This window comes from Branchiostoma floridae, unplaced genomic scaffold (assembly GCF_000003815.2).
Source record: "Branchiostoma floridae strain S238N-H82 unplaced genomic scaffold, Bfl_VNyyK Sc7u5tJ_372, whole genome shotgun sequence".
NCBI classification, from domain to species: domain Eukaryota; kingdom Metazoa; phylum Chordata; class Leptocardii; order Amphioxiformes; family Branchiostomatidae; genus Branchiostoma; species Branchiostoma floridae.
The window spans coordinates 71,849-90,691 of NW_023365817.1; the positions used below are offsets into that span (position 1 = coordinate 71,849).

The following is an 18,843-nucleotide window of genomic DNA, read 5'->3' on the forward strand; positions in this document are numbered from 1 at the left end:
ATGTCCGATGAGTTTGACGGAATAGATTGGATGTGACTGTTTGACAGTGTCACTGGACTGAAAGTTCCAGCCTGAATATCACTGATCTCATTATTCCATAGGTAAAGTTCTTGCAAGTTTTTCAGCCCTGTGAACGTGTCAGGTACGATGCTTGTTAACTTGTTATCATTCAGATACAACTCTAACAGTTGTGGTGTAAAACTGAAAGTGCCAGCCTGAACGTCACTGATGTCATTATTGCTAAGGCGAAGGTATCGCAAGTCTCCCAGCCCCGTGAACATACCAACTCTGATATTCGTTAACTTGTTATTACTGAGGTGCAAGCTACTAAGTCGAAGTGCTGGACTGAACGTTCCAGCCTGAATGTCACTGATTATATTAGAGTATAACAAAAGTTCCTGCAAGTTTCCCAGGCCTGTAAACATATCAGATCTGAGAGTCGTTAACTTGTTATTATATAAGTGCAAGTTTATAAGTCGTGGTGTTGAACTGAAAGTGTCATCCTGAATATCACTGATGTCATTATTTTGTAGGTAAATTTTTTCCACGTTTCGCAGACCTGTGAACATGTCAGATACGATGCCTGTTAACTTGTTATTATTCAGATACAAGTATTTCAATTGTGTTGTTGAACTGAAAGTTCCTGTTTGAATGTCGCTGATTTCATTATTGTCTAAGCTAAGGAGCTTCAAGTTTCTCAACCCTGTAAACATTCCAGATCTGAGGATTGTTAGTTTGTTATGGCGCAGGCCCAAGGTTTCAAGTCGTGATTTCGAATTAAAAGTTCCAGCCTGAATGTCGCTGATATCATTATTACGTATGTTAAGGGTCTCCAAGTTTCCCAGCCCTGTGAACATGCCAGATCTGAGGACTGTTAACTTGTTATAATCCATGTACAAGGATGTCAGTTGTGGTGTTGAACTAAAAGTCCCAGCCTGGATGTCACTGATCTCACTACTGTATAAGTAAAGAGTCTGCAAGTTTCCTAGCCCTGTGAACATGTCATCTCTGAGAATTGTTATTTGGTTACTATCAAGCTCTAACTTGGTCAAGTTTGGCAAGAGATAGAATGCTTGGCTATTGATGGTAGAGATGTTATTGTCAACAAGATTTAAAGTCTCTAAGTTCCTATAACGTGAGAAATCAGACTGACTTATGCTTGTGATTTGATTTCCTCTCAAGTTCAAACCCGTGATGGTTGTGGGCAGGTCTTGTGGGACGCTGGTGATGCCCTGATAGCTGCAGTAGCAGGAAGTGACGTAACAAGAGGAGCTACAGTCAGCTGCTGTCATCACCAACCCCGTCAGGATGAACAGAAGACATGCCAGCACACCCTGTAGCTCTCTGCCCATGATGCACTCTTTGTTCTGTAACGACACACGAGGAACTTTGCTGGATCAACGTGATTTATTTTTGCTGCTCACGTTTTGGAGGGAATATTTCTTGTCCACTCTCCTATGCAGAGACATTAAACGGCGCAAGGCAACCGCCTCTTGTCTGTACTCTGGTATCTCAACCGTCACCATCAGTTCCTGACCACCCTGATTATAAATATTGATGACCCTACCCTTATGTATGCGAGATCCCTTTTGAAAACTGAAAGGCTCTCATTGGCTGGCAGCTGGTTTGTGGCGACGCCCACAGGAACTGATGGTGACGGTTCAGATAGCAGAGTATAGTACAGACACGAGGCGGCTTGCTGGCGTCGTTGGATGTCCCTGCATAGGGGAATGTTTACGTCCTCACTTGACCGTAAGTTATTATTGTTCACACCCAAGCATACCTTGCTATTGATGTGAAGATCGGGCTAGTACAAGACTGGGCAGATGGTACCCCGCACTTAGGTCGCCAAAGCTGGACGCAATAAAACATTGATTCCATATGCATGTTTAATTGTTACGTGTAAGATTATGTAGTAATTGCGACTTTACTTCTTCTACTACTTCGTAGCCTTTGACTAGTAAATCAATCTTGTTTGAATGTAATCAGCATGCATGGCACATACAGTACACCTTTCTCACGCGGTGGCCATGACAGATCTTAAACGAGTTCAACGAGGCAAACAAAAGACTGTCTATCATAATTAGCAGTTCAACCAATGATAGCATGGAAATTAGAAAATCGACCAATAAGAGAATAGCTGCACGTCCGTCAACTATTTGTATTATTCTATTTGTATTTTGCATATCTTAAGGAACTATGGGATCAGTCTTTGCTACTCTAAATTTCTATATTTGTCAGTACATGACAGAATAATCTGTCATCGTTTATGCCCATATAATGTGTGCAAAATACAAACCTGGCGTTTATCCCATGTTCTAAGGTCATCAATACCGACCTCATATGGCACCTTTACATACAAATGATAATTATTTGTGTTTGAGGAACTAACTTTGTTACCATGACGAATTAGGAAATAATTGAGTTTCTGCAGTAACGCAGGTGTACCACAGGTGTGGGATCACGCACTCGCGCCCTTCCTAACACTTGTGTTCAAAACGTTGGTGTTTCTTTGTGTGTGTGAAGAGTATGAACGCATCGAGAGGGAGGGCTGTGTAGGGGTGACCGCTGTACGTATTAGTAACGTAAAACTAACCTATCAGTAATCTTTCAACCACGCTGTCTTCTTGATACTGACTTGTCCTGTATGCACTGTATTGTCAGGAAGGAGTTGTAGACGTCTTTTCTTGTCCTATCTCTGGTATGGCTACGAAGCATGGACTGTAACACCAAAACTGGGAGAGCAGTTAGATGGGTGCTACACAAAGATGTTAAGACGTGTGCACAACAAAAGCTGGGAGCAACACTGTACCAACAAAGTGTTGTACTCAGGACTTCCCAATCTGTTAGATTAAGTTCGGACAAGACGGCTGAGGTTTGCTGGACATTGGGCACAGCTACAGAAACAACAAAGAAGCAGTGGCAAACCTAGTTCTGTGGATGCCTGTCAAGCCTAGTTCTATGGATGCCAGAACATGGGAAAAAGAGACAATAGAACACTCCTTACCTACATAGATGTGCTGAGAAACTACACTAGAGGCAGACAGCATGGGAAAAGCGATGCCAGACAGGTTCTTCTCGGCAGCCACAGTGATTCAGTGGTAGGGGAGGAGCAAGACTCGACATAAGTCAAGTAAGTCAGTCACCTGTTGTGCCTGTGGAATCTTCTGTGCACGAGTAGGTCTGTCTGTATCTTAGAATTATAGCCAGTTCTAACCACCATTCGGTGCGACACCATCTGGTCAATTTACCTGAATGACCTGTCCCACCTAACCTTTGCACATCTAGCTGTAAACATTGTTTAAAGCTATCTAAACCCTGCAGGGAAGATGCCAATCTTACGACATGGTTGTCTTGTTAGATTGGTCTGGATGGTTAAACATTCACCAGAATGTGTGCACACCATCACACACAAGATGGCTCAGTAGATGCTACAGATTGATGCATTCCAAATTAACCAAGTTTCTTCTCCTTGTACCGTTGTTGAGCAGGAGAAATCCCAAATGCGGCTAAGCTTGTATCCCCCCTCGTCCCGGTTCATTCCCCTATCTCCTATATTCTACCAACCTGATGAAATTATTTTCGGAAGATACCTCGTCTAACTCTGTGGACACTGGTCATGACAGGAAGTTTGCCAAAAATCTATTCATTTAAAGTCTTCATGTATGTTGTTTTATACTCTGGATTAGTAGTTCAAATAAATGACAACTGATTGCACAATAAAAGATGTTCACGCCAGACAATTGCATTATTAATCCGCTGTAAAAATTGACTGGTTCTGGATCAAGTGTGCATCGAGGACATGATATAGGATAAATTTTATTTATCATGAAATATATTTGTAGCTCTGAATGCTCTGAAGTCAAATGGGTACAAAAACATAAGTTGCGCTTCCTAGGACGGTTAGATAATCCTCTCGCTTCCACACAGGAATCGCTCATTTTTATGTCAACGATATTTTGATTAAAATGTCTTATCATAAAGAAGATGTCTGGACCTGTTAGGCTATTTTCTTGACTATTGTCGCACTCCTACTAGTCTGTATAACCCAATAGAGCCTAATCTGCAGTACCACTCCGGACCGGTACGAGAAAAGTAGCAAAATGACCGTCAAATTGGATTTTTTTCCGTGGGGAATGCGGACAAGGAAAAAGCGTCACAAAAAAAAAACTTTTATTTCGAAAATAAAGCATTCAAAATTAAGAGTGACAATCTTTAAGAAACACATAAGCAAAAGTATCAATTGATCATCGTCTCTATCCAGATATGTACGTATAACAGCAGTCCCCCCGATCCAGGCCCTTGCGATTTAGCTCCGCCTATTGTAATCTCCTTACAATTAAGACCCTGGCTTCGAAGAGAGAGTAGTCGGTCCACCCAATAAATAATGAACTAGAGTTCCACGAACACATACCTTTGCCAAATAAACCGGGTTTGTTATGTAGAATGATGTCTGTAGACATAAATGTGTTACTCATTAGATTTAAGTTTATGTGCCTGGAGTTGATTCATAACATTTTGCCATTGCGTATACAATTTAGATCCCTATTCACATAATACTATTAAATTGTATCAAGCATCACTGAAGCTATCAGCATACCAAAAAACATGATGATCCTTTCATCCCTTCTTGACTTATTCTCTTTCAAAGTAGGAAACTAAACAGGCTCCTGCAGTTCAAGAAAAGACGTTAGCGAACCCAAACATACACCTCTTACTCTCTGCCATCTTTCTCAGATACATATGTGACAAGTTTGAAGGTCCTGTCACGGAATGCAGTGGATTTATCAACTTTCCTCATTAATTATGCAAATTAGCCCTTAATTTGCGTAATTAGTATCTCATTATGTAAGTTTTTACTTAGTCTATCTACATACCAAAAAGCATGACGATCCGTCAACACGTTCATATTTTGCTATTAATTATGTAAATGAGATCATCATCTGCATAATTAATATGTATTGATATTTCTCTCTTTCTCAGATACAAATGTGACAAGTTTGAAAGTCCTATAATGGAATGCAATGGATTTATAAACTTTCCTCATTAATTATGCAAATTAGTTGCTGATTTGCATAATTAGTATACCATTATGTACATTGTTACTTGGGCTATCTACATACCAAAAATCATGACGATCCATCTACACGTTCACGAGTTATTCTCGTCCAAAGTTTGAAAGGAAATAGGCGGCTGCAGTTCCAAACAAGCCGCTAGGGGGTCCAAACTTCCAGCACTTACTCTCTGCCCCAGGGGCTATCTACCACTCAAAACACACACACACACACACACACAGACTCACAAGCCCAAAACATAACCTTACCATTCTGGCAAAGGTAATAATAAACTTAACTGTTCTAAATGTTACCAACTTTTCTAGATCATAGATATCTCGATGTTACACAAGTCGAAGTTAGAAGTTATTCTGTCACAGATTGCTGTAAATGTTTAAAAAACTTTTTAGCGTCAGCAACTGTTCTAAATGTTGCATTGAATGTCACAAAACTTCCTAATGGTACAAACTGTTCTAAACGTTGGAAATTCTACAAGCTTTTCTACATGCTAATAAAAGTTGTAAATGCTTGAATTATTCTAAATGTTACAACTTGAAAGTTACAAACTGTTTTAAATCAACAAATTGTTCTAAATGTTACAATTTGCTCTGAATAATACAAACCGTTACTAAATGTTACGAATTGAAATGTATGCCATACTTTCTAAATGTTACAAGTTCTTCTGAATATTACAAACCATTATAACGTAAGTAACCAGTATACAAGTAACAGACCATTCTACGTGTTACAAGCCATTCTAAATGTTCCAATCCATTCTAAATGTTACAAGTCATTCTAAATGTTACAAGACTTTCTAAATGTTCCAATCCATTCTAAATATTACAAGCCATTCTAAATGTTAAGGGGCATTCTAAATGTTATAGTCCATTATAAATGCTCAAGTCATTCTATTTGTTACTTTCCACAGCTGAAAACCTCACACTGGGATAAGCAATGAGCAATCCAGACACATACAAGATGAGACACAGACGGTCCAGGACCCTAGCAAGCTGTCGGTAGTCCGTCATGGCTGCCTCATCTTCCGTCGCCTCGGAGGTTTTTGGTTGGCCCGAGGTCCCAAGGGTCTCCACGGCATCACTAAGATTATTGACGGACTCCTTAAGAGACAGCAGGACTTCAAGAAGTTCCCTTGGCTCCTCAGCTTCACATGGTTTACTAATGGGCAATAGGATAATATCATTAGGAACTTAGCTTTATGTCAAATTTACCTTTGCGGTTACCAGACGACGGAATATCAGTTCTATGTTGGAAATATTCCTCGCTTACTGTGGCCGACAGGTACAATGAACAACACACCAGTTTACGTACCTGCTCAATACATAATCATTGTGACTTCTTTAACGAATGTAGAAAGAATTAATACTTGGAAAAGAAATATGCTTTGTCTTCCACTGTTTTAGATGGGCAGGGTAAATGGAGGTTCAATTGTGTTGAATGTCGGAACGGTAGGTTCATTGAAACAACATTTTCTGTGGTGAGTCGATGGCAACAAAACCTGCCTGTTATTTCCTGTCATGCCTTCCGCCATCTCAAAGTCGTCCACTTTCAGCTCGGTGTGGCCATGTTTAGTCTGGGTTAGGTCCCCCAGGAACACAAGGCGAGCGATGTACCGGAGAAACACCTTCTTCACAATGGGAGGGAGGTCTTTGTCCTATATAGAACAAAATTCAACGAAATACATTTTTGTATGTAAACACACGACTGTATGCATCGTATGGTGACAGAGATATGATGATGAGCTGCGCTAGACAAAACATCATTTTCTTGAGGAAGTCAATGTGTGTTTGTGTTTACAAAGGCATGTGCGTCTGTTATGTGTATGTGTGTTTGTGCGTGTGTGTTCTTGTGTGTATATGGGGGGAACGGTGTGTGTGTGTGTGTGTGTGTGTGTGTACGTATTCATAATCTGATATCATGATTAGATGTCATTATGCCTAATTGTATTTTATGTGTACTATCTGGCACGTTTATATACAATTATGTTATTGCATTTATACAGGCAGACTTATAAATAGCCAATGTTTATATGGATCAAGTTGTATCAATTAAACTTAGCCGTTATAAATTTAGGAGACAAGCTACGTTTTAAGGAATCACTTTTATTACTTACTCTTATAGCTTATCATATCATTACTTTCATAAATAGATCTTGATAAAAAGATTGATCGTTGGTGGATAAAAGTGTCCCACGACCCGAATAGAGATTCACATGGAGACGAAAGACCTTGTCGGTTCCTATAAGAACCTTAATCATCATCATCATCATCGGTCAACGTGTTTACACACGACGGGGTTATACCGCCCTTAACCGTCCACAGGAACCTTTTTATTAGAATGTTATAAACTACATCTTTCGCGTCGCTAGTTCGGCGGTATATTCAGTGACTTTAGGAGCCGACATATCATAATATACACTAAGAAAAGGCGGTCGTTACTGAACATTATCACCATACAGTCCGCTCAAACTCAGACATGCGTGATAGACGTAAACCATGGCTGTTGCGATTGGTTGGCCAATGTTATTACGACTTCATAAATGTGGGCTCCTGATTGGTCAATCTATTGATAATGTAATTAAGAGACTCACGCTTGAGCTGATCCTGATGACTATAACGGTGATGATCAAGAAGAATGCCATCATGCACATGTACACAATAACCAGGAGCGCTGAGATGGAAATAAATATTAATTCAGAATCATTTGATCTTTAGTGCTCCAAAATGTTGACGTGGGCCATGGTGAACTTTCGCATTTCAATTTTCATAAGGCCATGTTGATTTGATCATATGGATGACATCCGTGCGGGCATCAATTTTCTGTGGTTTTAAAAAATATTTCTAACAACACTGTAAATCGTACAAAGCAGCTGAAGCAAGAGCAAATACATGCCGTAGATTGCAAATAGATATCGGAAAAATGAATACCAATGTCATTTAATGCCAACGTCAATGCCAATGTCATGAAAGGGTATTGGCATTTCTAACATTATGACAGAAACAAACGTAACTAATTGAATAAACAGACTCTTTTTATATAACTATGTTTTATTCACAACCAACGTTTCGTTGACAGTCTGTCACCTTCTTCAGGGCAATTCTGACTGGTTCACATTGTACTGCAGCACAGGTGTCGCTGCTCACTGTTCAGATGCTCTCACAAACGTTTTACAATTTACAGACTGCTTGATTTGATTTGATTATTGTATTTACAATGGGGTCACAAACGTAAAGAGGTATCATACAGTGTAGAGCATATTCTTCCCTGACGTTTGTGACCGCATTATAAAATATAAATATAATCAAATAAAATCAAAAAGACTGAACATTGTAAATGCTTTACGTTTGGGACCGCATCTTATCTGTGAGCAGCGACACCTGTGCTGAAGTACAGTATGAACCAGTCAGAATTGCCCTGAAGAGGGTGACAGACGGTCACCGAAACGTTGGTTATGAATGAAACATGGTTGTATAAGGATAGTTTCTATATTCAATTACGTACCAACCTGGTGAAGCTATTCACCGACGAATGTAGCTACTCTTAAATAATGCAACTCGCTTACCTGCAACAGGCATGGAGCCCTTGGCCGGCAGGACATCCGTGATGAAAACCAGAGAAACCACCATGGACAACAGGATCGTCATCCCGAAGGAAACACGGTCTCCCTATCAAACAAAATCAACGTTATCATTCATTGTACTCACAGGTAGAATAGGTGATTCTGCCAAGGTGGAGATCTCGATCGGAATCTTTACTGGTACAATCACCTTTTTTATTTTGAAAGTGTTAAAAAGTTTACATGTACACCCTCAAAGCATGTTTTTATTGCATATTGGTGGTAATTAGGTATTAAAGTCACTATTTGGTAGAACATCTTATTCTTCCCTGGCAAGAAATTGTCATTCTATCAGTGAGATTGTGATTCTTCTGGTACATGTACTAGCAAGGACTATGCAAGCCCCTGCACCAGATTCTACAGTTGTAACTATAGCAATTGTGATCAGTGTCCATACCAGGTGAGACAATTCTATATATGTATACATGTATATAGATATACATGGGAAGCCCTGCGATTGCTGGGTTATTCTGATGCACGGCCGGCCCCTGAATTTTAATTAAAATATTATTACCTCCATGAAATGTCATGGAGGTTACATTTTCACTAGCGTTTGTCTGTCTGTCTTTCTGCCTGTCTGTGTACAAGATAACTCAAGAACGGCTGGATGGATTGGTTTCATACTTAGTGTGTTGGTGAGGTGTGATAAAAGCTAGAAATGATTAGATTTTGGGCCCCCTAGCGTCTTCCCCTGGTACTGCAGCACAACTTCCGGTTTTACTATCTCGTGCTCTGAACAAGCTATGGTCTCGAATTTTGTGCTCAGGAATAAGTGACATAAGTTTGGGCCCCCTAGCGACTTATTTTGGGATAGCAGGGGTATTTTTGTCAAAAACTTCTGAAGTGAATAACTTAAGAAGGGAACAACGAATTTTCATGATTTTTGGTATGTAGGTACCTCAAACAATGTTGTACAAAATAAAATACTAATTATACAAAATAGGAGTACATTTGCATAATTAATGAGGATAATCTTTAATAGCAGTTTTTTCAATGTATATCTTGTCCCGGACATGATATGGTCTTGACATTTTTGTTGTAGATAGCTTTCAGCGTCATGACAAAGTGGGGCAAGTTTTAGCCCTCTATCGAAACTGCAGGGGCATTTTTGTCAAGACATTCCAAAGAGGACAACTGCAGAAAGGAATGACGGATCGACATCATTTTAGGCATGCGGGTAGCTTAGGCAAAGATGTTCATTATGATATACATGTTATGCAAATGAGGACTTAATTTGCATAATTAATGTGGAAATTGTATCATTCCATTGTTTTCAATAACTGGACTTCAATAAATGTAACACATGTAAATTATGATAGATGGAACATAAGCAGATACCAAATATGCTAATGAGGAACTGATTTGCATAATATATGCGAACATTGCAAAACTGCTTAATGATTAATGATGGGAATTTTATACTTTTGACATGTGCATGTTAGTCAATGATGAACATCACCTTGCATAAATCATGAAAATGTGCAAGTCATTTGCATAAAATTTACAAAGGCTCTAAGTATTTCATGGAGGCTAAAATCAATCCGGGACCCGGCAACAAATAGACGCCCTGATTTAATAATGAAAGGGTACCCCTGCGGTATCCAACAGTCCACCGGGGCAATTTTTTGTATATTCAAAGCCCGGACTGTGCTGCACTCCCTCAGTACTGACACCGGCGTAAATGGAGCCGTGGCATTGCCTGGTTTAATTGAACTAACCTTCTCAATCGGCAGCACAAAGATGATGCACATGAGCACAGAGAGGATGATGGCGGGCAACAGCGTGGTACAGAGGTGGAACGTCGGGATGCGGTCAAACTTTATGTTGATGCAGCCCTTGTTCTCTGTCACATTAACATCAATCTATCAGAAGGAAGGGGGCATAAGAAATAAAATTCTGAACCAAAGTGGAACCGTAACTACCGTCCGTGCAACTAAAGTATTATCAGCCAATTAAAACAAGGATTGTGAAACTAAAGTTGCACTACATTGTGACTTGCCAGGAATCAATTTCTACATGTACTTAATTCGTGGGGTAGATTTGACTCCTCCGATTGTGAAGACCAGCTTTACTTAGTTTGGTGACACACAAGTCATTGTATTATGACTACTTTTAGTTATCAATGGCTAATGCAACGGTTACAATTTGAAAAAGAGGCCCCCGCTGGACAGTTTATTTATTTGTTTACGGGCTTTTTCGGTCCCTATGTGAACCCGTGGGATATTCCGTGAATACTGAGCTATTTTGGGGCACAACGGGGCCCCGGATATTTCTTTACTCGCATCGACATATAGACCCATCGACATATAGACGCCGTAATCTGATGGTGACCGTCAGTCCACCTGGACAAATTCGTGGCTTCAGAGCCCGTTCGGGGCTATACTCCCAACGGGCGCCTGTGCAGTTGTGACCGCAGCATCACACATACCTTCCATCGCGCCTTCCACTGATTTGCCTGGCGCGAATCCTCCTCCCCACATGTCTTGAAGCGTTTGCCGTGCCTGTTGTGATCGGCTTGGTGCTCAGTAACAGAGTTGTTCTCACGGCAGTTAAACACTTCATCAGTTTTTGCCCCCAGACACACAGGGCATTCCATGTAATCAAAGGGAAACATAGCTGGCTCTGCACATAAAGGAGGTGAGATATTGTGGGTGAGAAATTGACAGCTTCTTTATTGTGTTTCTAATTCAATGTCTTTCTTCTTTCCATACTTCACTTAAACATACAGAAATACGTATTATGATTCAGGCACTAAATCTTGTTTTTTTATGCCACTCAAATATGTTTTCTTATTGGCAACTTACCGAGATCGCAAGTTGTCGTCAATAAGATGTCAATGATGTCCCATGTCACTAGCCCATCACTGGTGATTGTCACGGGAGCATCAGGGAAGTCGGCAAACCTGGCGTCGCCACTGCAGTAACGGCATAGACAAGCGGTTAAGTCACTGAATCTGCGGCACGTTGGCGACCTCGATGCGATTTGACAGTGCTCATATTTTTCATATTTCATCGATAAAGAACTAATCTTTTCACGCTTTTGTGTGTTTTGTTGTCTTTTTAGTCATACCTTTGCATGATATTTCCATCGCAAAGTCAAAGGTAGCACAAATCCAGTATATGACGCAGCGACGCTACCAACGTGCTGTTGTCTAGTGAGATACCGCAGAAACCACTATGGCATCTATGTGAGAAAAAATCACTTAAGCTTTACTTTCGTTGAAGATAGATGTTTGGGATCCACACGTCCGCCGTTTTCACTACAAGCTTAGAGTTGTTGTCGTACTTGTCACGATTCCAGGACAGACGGTTGTCATTCCATTGCTGGAATATAAGAAAAAAACCTCTTAACGCTAGTTCACCTGTTATTTTGTTATGTATCTTTAGGGTAACCTATATCCGTTGTATCTAAAACAGGATATCAAGTTAGTGGACGGTGGTTAAAAATTGCAAAACTTTTGAAATATTGCAGTTTGAACCACCATCCGTCGACTTGATACCCCTATTTACCTTAATTACCGCGGGTAAAGGTGAACTAGTGCCAACTGCAGCAGTCCCAATAGATACTATATGTCACACATTTGTAAACGTTTCCATGCTGCGGCAGAACTGGTACTATCCCAGAATTCCCGAATTACGCATTCAACGATACACACTCCAAGGTGGCTAACTGTGACCCACAAGTGTACGGACTTGTCATGTTGCATTTGAAAATGCAGCAACTGTTACAATATAATCAGTAATTTTTGGCGACGCCTGATGGGCGAGCCTAATAGTATAGTGAGCGACCGTTTGCAAAGAATTCCAAAAACTCCACAAAAATGTCAGGAATGCCAAAGTCCGCGCGTGCGTAGTTGCATCATGCCGGACTGAACCATTACCTCCACGGGTAAGCTTTCCAGTCGCAGGGCACATACCGGTATAGCAGTGTTTTCCGTATTCGCGCATGGCGATTTTTGACTGATCGCCGTGCAAAATTGAGAAAAGCCTAGGACTTAAGACGTACCAGAATTGTATATGATAAATAAATAAATAAATACATAATAAATATTAGATAATAAACAATAAATAATAAATAAATAATAGATAAATAAATAATAGATAAATGATAAATAATAAACAAATAAATGATAGCTAAATAATAGATAAATAATAAATAAATAATAAATAAATAATAAATGAATAATGAATATATAATGAATAAATAATAAATAAATTAGTAATAAATTCTGGGTTCGTTCGTGGCCTGTGTCCAGGAGTTTGGAACGTTTGGTGGCCTTCTTCACCCTTGATATCTTTGTTTCAAAAATGCAAACCGATGTGTGAAACAAGCATTGTTTGAGCTTAAATGATGTATAACATGTGGGGTTGTGAGATAGCGATGTGATAGTTACCTTCGCCAAGAACGTTATATTTTGGGTAGCGTTTGTATGTGCATGTGTGTGTTTGTAAAAGACCACCATAACTCGAGAACGCCTGGGTGAATTGTATCGATATTTGGTATGTGGGTAGGTCTTGTTGAGACCTGGAAACGATTAGATTTTGGGTCCCCTAGCAGCTTGTTACGGTACTGCAGCAGAACTTCCTGGTTTGATATCACGAGTTCTGGACATGGCGGCTATGAATTTTAAGTGGTAGACAGCTCTTGAAGCCGTGAGTAATATAAGTGGTATATAGGTTTGGGCTCCCTAGTGGCTTGCTTTGGAACTGCAGGACAGGTTTAGTATCAGGCTTTGAAAGGGAATAACTCAAGAAGGGGTTGACTGATTGTTATGATTTTTGGTATGTGGATAGGTTACGTGATGCTTCATATAATTACATATCAATTATGCAGATTGAAAGCTGATTTGCATAATTAATTGGGAAATTGTCTAAACATGCTAAATTCAATTATACGACCATCACACCATGTGACCTTTGTAACTGAGTAAGAGAATATTGATAGATATGCATTATGCAAAATAAACACCTAATTTGCATAATCAATGAAAAGCCATTAATAACAACGTCAACAATCGTTAACACTTATAAACAATACAACCGTCGCCATGGCAATAATTTTAATTGCCACATTTTTTTCTTGAATTGCCAACAGACTCAAGTAGTCCATGGGCATGTCTGATTTTTCTAACTTCTGCATGACTTTTTGAATTTTGGGATAAACACTGCTTGACCATTGATGCAAATATGCACATAAAATGATGCCCAAACTTCACGAAACTGTAGTGTTTTCCAGAAAATACTATTTGTTGATGATGGTATGCTACTTGTGCATCAGAAAAATATCTAAATGCACCAAAAGAAAATTATATATGTCAACGATTATTATAAAAATGATATCAAACCTTGCTTCGAAAACCACTATGGCTGAAAACTGTGGAAAGTAATGTGCTATTGGTGAAAATTACTTTTGGGCCCGAGCGTTGCTTCCGTATATTCCTCCGCGTAGAAAGTAAAGCGGCATCCTAATCTCGATAGACCTCTGATCATGAGGTGTTATGGAAGTGAAGTTACAGTGCATTGCGCCATGGACAATCAGAGAAACTGCAGTACTAGAAATGTTTTCATAAGTGGCTCGATTTATATTATACTCTTTCTGACAACATCAGTTGATTTGTTCAATGGGGTTTGTCCTTCGTGACAATTTTAAATTTTGCACATTTTATTTGTTACATAGAAATAACGTTTTCTCACCTAATCAACCAAATGTGTAGAAGTTGAAGAAACTTAAGTCAGTTGGTGTTGTAGCTAAAAGGATATCCTCTTACTCTATACACAGCTAGTTTACTTCAGGATAATTTTCCGGACAAGATGGTTACTAGACATGAGGGTGAGCATCCTCCAATTAAAATTCAAAATTAACTGGGGTATGCCCCTTTATTAGGAAACGATGTCAGATTATAAACTAGAGTTCCTCGAACACACATATTCGCCAAATAAACATTTTTTATCGAAGGTCGTTGTTTCTCAATGATTAATGTATGTAATTATGGCTATAATGGGCCAGCTAAGCACCAAATACAGCTTAATACGAGATGTTAATATAGCAAAGCTGGATGTAAGGTCTTTAGTTAGGCTAGGTTAGGCTAGGTCTTTAGTTTTAGATAAGATATCACTCTACAAAATGTACATTGCAGTTTTTTCGTAAAAAAAGAAATAATGAACAAACTTTGAGTGACTGGCCTATGTATTAGATAATAGGTCATCTAAGGGTTATCTAAGGGTCATACGTAAGGATTGTTACGGCCCTACCTTGGTGAATGTTTGTGTCCATCTCATGAAAATAGTAAGTAAAGTTTTGCAATCGCGAGTTAAGTCAGAGGTATATTACACAGTCTACCTGGCTGGCTATCACGCCAGGCTACTCAGATCCCCCCATCCATAGCCCCGCAAAGACAAAATAGCTGATTGACAGGCATAGTAATTGCTCCAACCCTACCAGTGACCCCAGGTCGGCCTGTCTGCTGGCTGGCTGACCCTCTGGGAGGGTTTCATTGCAGGAACACCAGCACCAGTACTGTGTGTTAATGTTATAGGAAAATATATCCACAAATGCTTATACTGTAGAACCAATAGTGTAAAGGACATGCTATACTCAATATGTTGACTTATTCATACCTATAGATATCCATACATGTATGTCTGTTAAGTAAATGTGTCTTTAGAATGACACATAGAAAAGCGCTGTAAAAACTTTATAAAACACAGTAATAGCAAAAATACGTGTTCAGAAGACTGTGTCTTTAGAATGACAAAGTTATAGAAAAGCGCAGTAAAAACTTGATAAAACAGAGCAATAGCAAAAAAACGTTTTCACAAGACTGTGTCATTAAAAATGACACTATAGAAAAGCGCTGTAAAAACATTATAAAACAGAGTAACAGCGAAATATCGTGTTTATTCGATCTCCCAGTGCAAGCCTTCTTCGGCCAGCTGACAAAGGATATCACAGAACTGAGAGGACCCGGCGGTTGCTAGGCACAGTAACTAATTGCTGTCACTCTACCCTACGATACCAACCTATTTAGTTCTAAGTGATGCTCACTTGCATTAGGAGAACTGTTAACCGCATCAAACCAGGATTGCGTTGTCTGGATGAGTGCAGAGACTTTCTGAAACCATGCTGAGAGTAATGAATCAGGTGATTTGTGTCCTGTAGCAATAAGTCCCGGAGAAACACCTCGTACACCTTACCCAGATAGCTCGTTAGGGAAATGCACCTGAAATCTTCAAGACCTTTGGGCCTGGTCACCTTCGGTACTGGCACTACCAGTTCTTCTGTCCATTGTAAGGGAATGTTGTAAGCATGCATTGTAGATATTGCACATTACAGGAGCAAGCTCTTCATAGAAGTTGGACAGTAGCCATGGCGGTATATGACCCCCCCCCCCCCCCGAGGATTGACCTTCTTCATTTGAAGTTCTGGTATGGCTTGAAGTAATAGATGGTCAGATATTTCTCTGTGTAACTCCTCTCATCTGCTATAAAACTTGGCCAAGCTGTTAGAACTAGCATGCATCACTCTGGTACCGAGACATTTCTCTATGCGCAAACATAAAATAATCTCTAGATACTCAGAGCCTTTTTGGAGTATAATGAATGGATCACTGTTATAAGGGTCCAGCAAGCTTCCCGAGTTGATGTCCGGTGTCGACTAATTGACTGACTGACTGTTAGACCTGGGTATTTGGACTCTAAAAAAAGTACTAGTGTCATGCTCTTTAAGCTACTAACAACAAATGTGCTACCAATATCATAGCATGGATAATAATGATAAGAAAGAAGGCCTGTTTGATTGCCTATTAACACTGCTAATCTTCCCAGCCTTGACTGAAAATGCCACTTGACCACTGGCTCATATTATAATGTCACCAGAAATATATTTTGCTCCAAGCAGAAAGACTTCTAATGAGCTTACTTGGTTTGAATATAAACCTCGGAGCCTAAAGACACTTGTTCATGCTTCTCTCCACTGCAAACAATTAACAGGTCAATGACATGTGCATCATCAGGCTAATCTGTTAATCACATCTCTGATTAGATTGGTAACAGAAGCAATCCTCTATTTAGTACATAGGAATAAGTTCCTTACATTTGATTGTCTCAAAGTTATGTCATGCTCACCATTAGCTATTCAAAACTAAATTCTATGAACAGCATTTAGGTTACCAAAGATCCAAACTTGTAAATTCAAGGCATCTCCAATTACTGGGAACTGACATCCCTGCCACGGTCTGTCATGGCGATTAGTTCTGCTCCACCTTTGATTTGTCTTTGAGTTGAGGGGTCATCTCCCTGCTGAGGCCAGGAGGCTGAGGGCAGGGGGTTAATTTGCTGTGACTGGCCCTTTTAGGGGAAGGAGATCAGGCTAGGGTGACACTTTTGTAAGGGATATTCTTCTCCAGTATAAGTTAAAGTAATTATATTAAGTAGATCGCGGTTTACATAATTAGCATCTCATTATGTTGATAATCACCCTAAGTACCTACCTACCAAGAGCAAAGAATATCCATCAATCCCCTCTGCAGTTATCCTTCTTAAAAGTTACGAACTATAAGACCCACTGCAGTTCCAAACAAGCTGCTAGGGGGCCCAAAATTACACCATTCACTCCTAGTCCCAACAGCTATCCACCACTTAAAAATCATGAACATGGCACTTCTGGAAAATTTAGGCGCAAGCTTTGACGCTCACTTGCAGTACCAAAACAAGTCGCCAGGAGGCCCATTATCGAACTTGACCTTCCTTTCTGTGTCCCCTACCTATCAACAAAATATCATTAGCATCCATGTAGAACATCTCGAGTTATCGTGTTAACAGACAAACGCAATTACATACAAATCCCGATACAGCACCATAGGTAAAAGCTAGCTAAACCATTCTCGCACATGACAATCCTTTACACAACCGCTACACACCTGCCAAATATCGTAGAAATCGCCCAGCTGCATTTTGAGTTATGCTTCTCGAAACAAACCTCGAAAAAATACAAAGCTCGCTGCTGTACCGTAGGAAAACGCCAGGTAAACCATTTTCAAACTAGGCATGCCTTTCGACAACCGCTACACACCTACAAAAAATCAAAAAGTTCCATCCACAATTTCTCGACTTATATGCTGTTGACCTACATACAGACCCAAGTAAGCAATCTCATAATATTCGCTGGCGAATATAATGACCAAAATACTTACTAGCCTGAAGGACATCGAAGAGAACAGGTTCTCATTCTTTTCGTCCTAAGACCAACAAAAACAAGGTAAAAACATATAGTTCAAAGCAACATCAACCATAAATCATATGATGCAAGGAAAGCACGAATGGTAATGACAGTCAGGGTTCGAAATATATATTTTCTCGAATTTCCCCTTCAGAAACATACTTCATTTTCATCGCTTTCTAGACATGTGTTTATTAGTGAAAAATGTGACAGCACCCCTTTGTCACATTAAATCCCTAGTTATAGGGAAAAGATTGTGACCACTAGTGAAAAAATGTGACAGCAACACTCTTATCACATTAATTCACTAGTAAGTGGTAAAAGATTGTGTCAAATAGTGAAAAATGTGATAGCACCCCTCTATCTCATTAATTCACTCGTATATAGACAATTATTGAAATAACAGTTCGAAAACACAAGTTATCACAACTTTTCGAACTATAACGTTTTTTGTCCTAAAATACTCTTCAGGGCTAAATAAATAAATAATGAAGTCTTCACTCAAAGAACTTCCATTGCAATTGGTCCAGTTTATGCCGTTAGCTGTGGCACAATACAATGCATGAAAAAGGCTGTCTCAAGCATTCTTCTTCGGGATACTTTTCATCCATGTGTGAACTGTCTTCCCATGTGCAATCTTTAGATGCACGTATGCTGATTAAACTACGTTAAACGTTAAACAATGATCTGCGGCAACCTAAAATATTCATGGACAACCTATATATAGCGTTTTGCTGAGGTTTACCATTGGGTAACCTGGATATATTTTTTTACTTACCACTTACGTATCCCAAAAGGTTGCCCACGTTTTGGCACGTAGACAGCACGTATTTGCACGTACGGCGGGTTGTGCCCTTAGCTTAAGCAATACGAAGAGGTAGATGTGCCACTTACAGCGTCGATAATCTCCAACACTACAGCTTCAAAGCTGATATTGAC

The 18,843-nt window shown here is 39.7% G+C and overlaps 1 protein-coding gene across 1 annotated transcript in view; it reads right to left on the reverse strand.

The window, feature by feature from the left end:
- LOC118408715 overlaps positions 1–18,843 on the reverse strand; it is a 29,236-nt gene that overhangs the window by 855 nt on the left and 9,538 nt on the right. Inside the window, exons 6-14 of the mRNA XM_035809568.1 lie at positions 11,902–12,011; positions 11,493–11,602; positions 11,117–11,310; positions 10,407–10,550; positions 8,635–8,737; positions 7,663–7,742; positions 6,482–6,726; positions 5,996–6,230; positions 1–1,367 (exon numbers count right to left, since the gene is read on the reverse strand). Of these exons, the coding sequence (XP_035665461.1) occupies positions 1–1,367; positions 5,996–6,230; positions 6,482–6,726; positions 7,663–7,742; positions 8,635–8,737; positions 10,407–10,550; positions 11,117–11,310; positions 11,493–11,602; positions 11,902–12,011 (2,588 nt within the window). The remainder of the gene's footprint in view (positions 1,368–5,995; positions 6,231–6,481; positions 6,727–7,662; positions 7,743–8,634; positions 8,738–10,406; positions 10,551–11,116; positions 11,311–11,492; positions 11,603–11,901; positions 12,012–18,843) is intronic.